This window comes from Ictalurus furcatus, chromosome 2 (genome assembly GCF_023375685.1).
Source record: "Ictalurus furcatus strain D&B chromosome 2, Billie_1.0, whole genome shotgun sequence".
NCBI lineage: Eukaryota > Metazoa > Chordata > Actinopteri > Siluriformes > Ictaluridae > Ictalurus > Ictalurus furcatus.
The window spans coordinates 34,893,774-34,902,250 of record NC_071256.1 but is presented as its reverse complement, the minus strand read 5'-3'; the positions used below and the strand labels follow the sequence as shown (position 1 = coordinate 34,902,250).

The window sequence follows — 8,477 nt, the reverse complement described above, 5'->3', positions numbered from 1 at the left end:
TATATCCAACTGGTTTTTTTAAAAATTAATAATTACATCTTACATCTTTACATTACATTAGGAATTGATTGTGTGTGTGTGTGTGTGTGTGTGTGTGTGGTTGTCTGAGAGTGAGAATTTTTTTTTCACACCAAATTGTTGAGGCCCCCTGGCGGCCCCCACTTTGAAAACGACTGGGTTAAAGGACGGTGCGGTTCAGACCTTGACGCACCTGAGAGATCTGAATACATCTGGAGTTAGGATGAATTTTTTAATTAAGATTATGCTTATTTAATAACACACGTCCTTAATGAGCTTAGTTATAATGATCACTTCTGCCATGACTTTCAATTTTCAAGGTAATTACTATCATTTTTTTCCCCTCAACCACCAAACACACCTTTATATATGACGTCAAGTGACACCGAGGGGTTTTTATTTTCTTCCGTACAAACGCAAAGGACGAAGCGCCTGTATTACAATATCATAATGTAACGATAACACCTTGTCTATTTTTTTATTTACAGGTACATCTGACGTTAACCGTGGTTACATACAGTTCGGTCACACAAGCAGCTCGTCTTCGCTCGAGTTTCCTCCTAAAATTCTATAGCAAAGTCAAATTCCTCTTCAGCAGAGATTAACCAATCTTTATTTAAGACGATAAATAATGATAATTTAATCCTAAAAGCCAATATTTTCTTGTATAAAAGAGGGAAAGAAATTTGAATGGCAAGTGTAAAAGCAGCTTTGGGTATTGGCTTCAGATGTTTATTAAAATACACTAGATCTCCCACACTGTTGTAAAACACTGAATGTTTGTCACTCAGACAAAAGTGTAACTGCAAGATTTATACGTTAGACGGAATGTTACGGGAGGAAAACGCTCTGCAATACGTGGTGTTAATGCAAATATCATTGAAGTTGGCTCTTCAGGCCTGGACTTGTACTGCACCATCTAAAAAAAAAAAAAGTCTGAAAATTTCTGTTCTTAGCATGACCTACATGAAGTTGAAGTCTGGACCTTTTTAGAATAATAATAAAGACATTAACGCCATGAAATAAATTTTATATTCTTCCTGATGAAGCTAGGAATACTCATCATCTGAACCAGCTTCATGAAGAGCTTCACTCAGGAGACTTTTCTTAAACTTCTTACATCGGTCGAGCTCTTCATTGCTGCTCATGAATTCTACATGAAAACCCTGTTTTTGGAGAAACAGTTAAAGTAAAAGAAAATACATTTTGATGAAGAAATAAATGTACACGTTTGCAATAGCATTAACATCACGATTCATTATATTTGTCTTAGAAACAAATTACAATCAAAAGCTCTTAGCAAAATAGATAACAAGTGGAAAAATGTACATTTAGTCTCGTGCGTTCAAACTTTTGAGTATTTCTATATACACCCTGCAATCCTGTATCAAACTTGGGTATACTGTGGCGTAAACAAGCTCCAGTTACTTTGTGACAGTTTAAACAGTGCCACCTGGTGGCTGAAGCCAATACTGCTAGTTCGTTGAAATAAAGAAAATAGGTCAATATGTCATGAGTGCAAAAATTCATTTAAACGTAGATAGAAAGCTGGCCAGCAAACCACAGAGTGTCAAAGAAAGTAATTAATGAACTTGACTTGTGTTACGTATCCTCTCCATGGGGCTGAGCTTAACCCTGAAGCAGCCCATGGTAATACCTCCATATGCAATAAAGGACAAGGTAGAGAGGGTCTACAGTACACTGGGTCTGGTTCAAGCAAGGAGACCTATCTAAAACACCTATCTAAAGACAGGTATAACCGACTGTAGACCACAAGATTGCCAACATGATGCACCAACATCGTGCTATCTACAACAGCAGACACCTTACGCTATGCAACGATCCAGAGATCAGTGAAGGACATTCTGTAGCATAAGCAAGTTTGACGATGAAGACTAAGAAATACCAGGAGGCCATCAGACCGACCGAGCGGCAACGTCAAAGTCTGAACCAACACTGAAATCGATTGTAACACAATAAGCTTTTTCACAGCAAGACAAAATCACTGGACTGAAGAAAGACAAAGTTCTGTTCAAGGAATCACTTCGGTCAGAATCACTCTTTCTGTGAAAGTAGGACGTTCTTGGTTACACTTACTGGTGAAAGCTAACAGTCTGGTTTGCAGCACATAAAACACCTCAAAGACCGAAAGCACATTTTCAATAATGCCAAAAACACAGGCACTGGTCTACCCAGATGTACCAAAATAAAATAAAAATAAAAAAAGAGTGATATGGTCAGATGAGTCATCTTTCATGTGTTGTGAACACAAAGAGAATGTGTTTACTCCTACAATGCCTGTTACACTTTGGCGCCATTTACTTTTGCTGGCTCTACTTGTCTCCTTAAAAGGAAAGTCACCACAAATCGATACCGACTGATCAACTTTATCTGACGATCAAGCGTTTCTATCTCCTCTTCCAGAATGATCCCGCCCCCACCCACACGGCATAAGGTTTCACTAAACGCCATGATGAGGATGAAAATGATGCAAATTCTCCTCTACGACACTTTACATTAGCATTATACAAAGCAGCTTCACAGAAATACGCATTTAGATTTTAGATCCCTAACGAGCAAGTCAGTAGTGAGGGAAAAAAATTTCCCCAGACCACACGAGGAAGAACCCTTGAGAGCAACCAGACTCAAAAGGGAACCCATCTTCTTCTGGGTGACTCTGGATAGCATCATAATTCATTACTCGTCCCAGGACATACTACCAAATCAAACAGGACTGTGTGGAAAGGACTTATAATATGAGCATCAGGTTCTTTTTTATTCTGATAAGAGAAGCCTGTACTGATTGACAACGAGGTGAGAATCGTGTCTCGAGTGAAACGGGAGCAAAACGTTACACCACTTAAACTGATGCTTAGCATCGTGCATGGGTACTATGATCAATAGATCACATGATCTTGGTTGCTTCAGTGGGTGGCGTTAACAGTTCTGACCTCAGCTCCTTATTGTGTGTGGAGCTCATATTCTCCTGATGTCCACTTGGATTTCCTCCCACCACAAACATACATACATTACAAGCTGCCCATAGGTCTGAATGTGTGGTGGATGCTAACTGGTGTCCTATTCAAGGTGTATTCCCGCCACAGGCCCAGTGTTCCCGGGATAAAATCAGTTACTGAAGATAACTAAAAACGGATAAACTAAAACGGACCCACACCTCATTGACTTGTATGAATACAATACATACAAAATGTCCGAAGAACCCAGACTGTAGCCATTTAGGTCTCAAAATGCTTTATTTTCTGACACATCAACAAAGAATAAAAAAGTAAATATTGTTGCTTCCATTTACTCAATTTATTATGTAGCAACACCCCCCCCCCAACCAGTCCCTCTACATCGCAGACTCACCCAATGACCACTCCAGTTACAGCAGGTTCACGCTCTATTGTACCAGCCCTGATCATATTATCGGTTTCCTGCCCTGTATTTAGGGTCCCCCCCCCCATTCTTTTTTTTGTACTAATTTTAAACAGTTACAAAGGCGTCTTTATTTTACAATACTTTGATGACTATTTACAAAGAATTAATTACACAAAAGCTCAAAAAAACAAAAACAAAACAACAACCTGGAAAATAATTTAAAATCAAATAAAAAATAAAATTATTGCAGAATACTACAATCAAAACAGTTCTTATATGATGCAAAAGCAGCATCTCGACGTCCATGTTTCAGTGCAACTTCGGTCCATCAGAGCATAGGGGCAACCCATGACAGTGTAACAGAGTGAACGCCGACATCATCCGACATCAAGGTTCTGTTAAGCGCCTCGGTTGTGTTCGGTTTTTCTTCGTTTTCATCACAAACCGTTTAACGTTGCATTAGGTACGAAATATGGCTTCAATCCCTCTCATGTAATCCTTGTTCTTGTTTTGGTTCTTCACTTGGAGGAGAAAATATTTTTACAATAATTCTTGATTATTTTTGATATATGCCTGCACCATTACTGTCCACGGTAAGTCTGTCTGGCTGCAGGGTTAATTATAGAACATCAAAACAATTTGTAGTTTAACAGACTATTACCAAAACACAACTGAATTCTCCAGTGATGGGCTTAACAGCTGATTAAAAAGAGACTAGAACAAATCTTGTAACAAATCCTCAAATATGTAATTGTTGGGGAAACTATCTGGTTTTTGGGAGCATGTTACCCAGCTTTTCTTCGTCATAACTGTTTGTTTTTCACATTTTTCATTATAAAGAAGCCAGGATTTCCTCCAATTTATTTTTCTATTGTCCTTTGACCTGTCCAACTGATGTTACATTTGAGAGGCAACCATTGATGGAAAGAGGGCTGATACCCAGAAGCAAGGCTACCCTCTCACACTCCTTACAGAAGGACTTTTTGTACTCTTTGTAGAGAAAGAACAGGCTTTGTCTCAGGAGCCATGGTTAGGAGGGTGCTGAAGGTCTTGCCCTGAGAAAATAGGGTGAAGAAGAGGGTGGAGCTGCAGAGCTGCTGCTGCAGCTGCGGAGGCTGGACGCGGTGCAAAGAGAGTAGGGTAAAGGGCTGCATGGTGGACGTGATGCAAAGCTAATGGGGCATGGTGGAGCGCAGATGCTGGGATTATGTGGATTGGCTGCCCGTGGAGAAATGCAGAATGGTGGGCTGGGATCAGGCCGGTGTGCCCTAATGAGTGGCCTAAAGTGTGGCCTAATGTATGGCCCAAAGGTGACAAAGAAATAGGGGTAAAATGGTGTTGGGGTATATGGTGTACTTGGGCGAGCTGAGCATGAGCAGGATGGGCGTGGTGTGGAGTGTGATGGTGGATGCCCATTGCCGTGGCAGCTGCATGATGCTGCAGTATAGCATGTTGCACCGTTGTAATGGATGTGGCCGAAGCAGACACAGCAGGCTGCTGTATGTGGATTGGTTGTAGAGCAGCAGGTGGTGGAGGTGGCGCAGGGGCAAGGCTGGCAGCAGCTGCTAAGTTGGCTGCTGCTGCAGCGGCCGCAGCTGACGGGAAAGCCTTCACTTGTTTTGCTAGAAGCTGCTGCTGGATGTGCTGCTGTGCTGCTTGTTGTAGCTTACTGTATTTCTCCATCTCCTCTGGGGTAAATGTGATTGGCTGGCTCTCCAGTGGTGCCAAGCCATCCTCTTCAGCCTCCATGCCCATTTCCTCCTCCTCCATATTGGGCATTGGGTAGCCTGCATAGGCATGCATGGCTGTTTGCTGGCCCATGTCAGATCCCAGAATACATCCATCCATCATTGGGTTGTTGGGGTCTTGTCCAGTCTCACTTTGGTATGCAGGCATAACCTTAGCTGAATCCTGCTCAAACATTGACCGTGATTCATGGAGAACGTGGGGTTCTGAGGGTTGGATTCTGGACTCATCTGAGACCACAGTATTTGAGATAGGCTCCTCCACCTGTTGCTGCTGCTGTTGTTGGACTGGTGGAGGTGGTGGTGGGGGTGGAGGAGGAAACTCACGGATGGGCTCTACAAGAATCACCTCATTACTTGGATCAGAACCCTTTCCAAACCCTGACTTTTCTCCATCATCCGTTCGCAGTACAGAAAGTAATGGAGGTTTCTTCCCTGCTTGCAGCTTACCAAACAGGGGCAACATATTCTTGTTTCCAAGTACAGGGGGAAGTCTGGGCCCGAAGTAGCCCTGTGGAGGGTCCTTAATTTTGGTGCCTGGTTTGCTTCCAGTTCCAGAATCTTCACCGCCCTTCCGAGACTGGACTTTTTCGAGAAGCTGTCGTGCTGTGAGTGAGTTCCGATGCTCTGAAGTGCCTCCTCCTCCTCCACTTCCTTTAGTTGCTTGTGTCGAGTTGCTGCTTCGTGGCTGCGCACGGGACGAGGAAGACCTCGGAGACTGTGATCGGTAGATACGAGAGCGATTAAAATCGCGTCGATTTGAAGAACTGTCAGCCCGTCGGTTGTGACCGTGCCGGTGAGTTGAACCTTTGGTGGAGCTGGACGAGCGACTGGCAGAGCTGCGACTGCGGCTGTAGCTGCTGTGTCGGTATGAGCGCGCACTGCTGCTCCTGCTGCTACGACTGTAACTGCGGCTGCTGCTGCGATGACGCCGCCGTCTATGGTGCTTTCTGCTACTGCGAGAGCGTGAACGCGAACGAGACTCTTCTTCTGAAGACGAGGAGGAGTAATGCCGTCTGTGTGACCGCCCACCACCTCTCCTCTCATATTCAGAGTCTGAAGACCGTCTTTTTCTCCTGCGGTGATGCTCTCCATCGCTGTAGTCACTATAGCTGTCCGAGTAGCTGTGGCTGCGGCGACTGTAAGCACTGCTTCCGGCCGAGGAACGCTCAGAGCTACTTGAATATGACCGACTACGAGATGTTTGACCTCTAGTACGCCGATGATTACGATCTCCTCTGCGTGAGGAACGACTACGTGAGCGACCTGACTGTCCAGAGTCCTCGCTGTGGTGACGCCGTTCACGTGGAGGGGTAGTGTGACGGTGAGGACGGCGTGAGCGCTGAGATGCTGAGCCGCCGTCTTCGTCACTTTCACTCGTTGGCGGTCGACCACCCACAGGGCTTTTCTGGGCAGAAGCAGAGCAAGACGCCACTGATGTGCTCGGGTCAGGTTTGGAACGTTTTGCACCACTGTGCTCTTCTGAAGAGTTGGGCTTTCCTGTGCTGGCCTCTTGAGGGACTGTCCTTTGCGAAATTTCTTTATGGAGCCGTTTTCTCTTTCCTCCATCTGACGTCAAAGTCCCTCCTGTAGGCTGTGCAGAGGAATTGGTTCCGCCTTTGTCATCTGTGTCTTTCTGTTCTTTACTTTCTCCTGCTTTCTCGTCTTCCTCAGCACGTACTTTATTTTTGTTTTTCTTTCGTTTGTGTTTCTTTTTCTTTTTGGTCTTCTCCCCTGGTGTCTCCGTCTCCATCTCCCCCTCCACTTTCTCTTTGTCTTTTCGTTTGGTTCTCTTGCTTGACTTCTTGTGTTTCTTCTTCTTCTTCTTCTTTTTCTTGGATCCTCCAACTCCATCTTCAGAGTTTTCTAGCTTCTTGTCTTTGTTCTCATCCTCTGCAGTCTTTTCCTTTAAGGAACAGTCATCTTTTTTGTCAGTGTTGACAACTGGTGGTGGTGGTACTGTGCTAGTTTCTTTACTTGTGGCTGCATTGCCAGTCGTATCTTCTGGCTTTGATCCCTCTCCACCATCAGCATTACCTGGTTTACCAGCTTTGTTTGCCTTACCCCCTCTGTTACCTTTATTCCGGGACAGCTTAAAATCAAAATAAAGAGGGTTGCAACTGTAGGATAGCGAAGGCTGGGCCTTAGTGAACTCCAGGAGTTCAGAGGGCCACTGTAAGTTAGTGCTCTCATCCTTACTCAAAACAGGAAAAAAGGGTCCTGTTGGTATGCGAGGGCCAGAGTCTTGAGGTTCAGATGACCCTTGCTGAGCTTCAGTTGATTGGGAAACAGTGCTTGAGGAATCTGCATTGCTCTCTATTGCTGGGGTGCTATCTGATACTACTTCGGTTTCTGCTTTGGGCGATGAAGTCGAATCTGTACTTGGCTCCTTTACAGGATCTTTCACAGTGTCCTTATCTGATTTGCAATCATCGTCTTTAGACTCTTTCTGTCCCGGATCTCCTTCCGCTTGTACTGCTTTCTGCTCTTCCTCCCCATCCTCTTCTTCCTCCCGGCTAGCACACTGGTCAGAGGCCTTCATGAAGAGCAGAAACTGGAAATGAGGTTTTACCCGACAGTGTGCAGGAGGCATATAGTGATAATATTGCGGTTCCTGCCCAGAGTAACCTTCCTCCTTCTTCATCATCATCTTCAGCTTGTTAAGGGTGGAAGCCAGGGTTCCCCCATCATCAGACTGTGGCTGTTCATCCCCTCCACTCATGCCACCTGATGTGCTCTGTGTGCTGTCAGTGCTGGATGCTGTACCTTCTTCCTCCCCTACCATCTTCTCAACTACTTCTTCCTGGCCCTCTTCTCCTTCCATCGCTTCCTCTCCATGGTCTGCAAACACAGCAGCAGCAGTCTCTAGTTTAACAGGTGCTTTCTTAGCAAAGGAGAAGGACACGCTCACTTTGGGGGCGTGGGATCCTCCACTTGGTGTGGGTGAGGAAGTGTTCTTGCGAAGGGAGAAACTGATAGTCGGTCCCGGTTTTGGGGAGCTTTGACCAAAACTACCAGAATTTCCCTTATCCTCTCCTGAAGAATCCTCCGTCACAACATCTGAGGTCATAGGAACACCATCAATGCTTGAGAAGCCACCTTCTTCTCCATCGACTGCCACGGTGGTTTGCTTGAACATTGGTCCGCTACCAGCAACACTGCAGAAAAGGATGGAAAGACGGGGGGGACAATTTCGGAATGAGCCATATCGATAATTCATAATTACTGATAACGAAGATCCGTATACTACATACACTAATTAAAATGACTTCTTAACCACTTTTAACCGAAACATTCAGAGTACATCATGCTAAACTGCATTCCAGAGTGTTG

The 8,477-nt window shown here is 44.7% G+C and overlaps 1 protein-coding gene across 3 annotated transcripts in view; it reads right to left on the bottom strand.

Annotated features, from left to right (window-relative positions):
• Window positions 1-3,240: 3,240 nt before the first annotated feature.
• The window catches only part of gpatch8 (G patch domain containing 8), a 34,887-nt gene continuing 29,650 nt past the window's right edge, over window positions 3,241-8,477 (bottom strand). For 2 of the 3 annotated variants that reach the window (XM_053616400.1, XM_053616408.1), the window contains exon 7: window positions 3,242-8,302. In XM_053616400.1, coding sequence (XP_053472375.1) covers window positions 4,417-8,302 — 3,886 coding nt within the window. In that variant the 3' untranslated portion in view covers window positions 3,242-4,416. Of the gene's footprint in view, window positions 8,303-8,477 lie in introns of all 3 variants that reach the window. The other variant, XM_053616391.1, reaches the window with a different exon arrangement.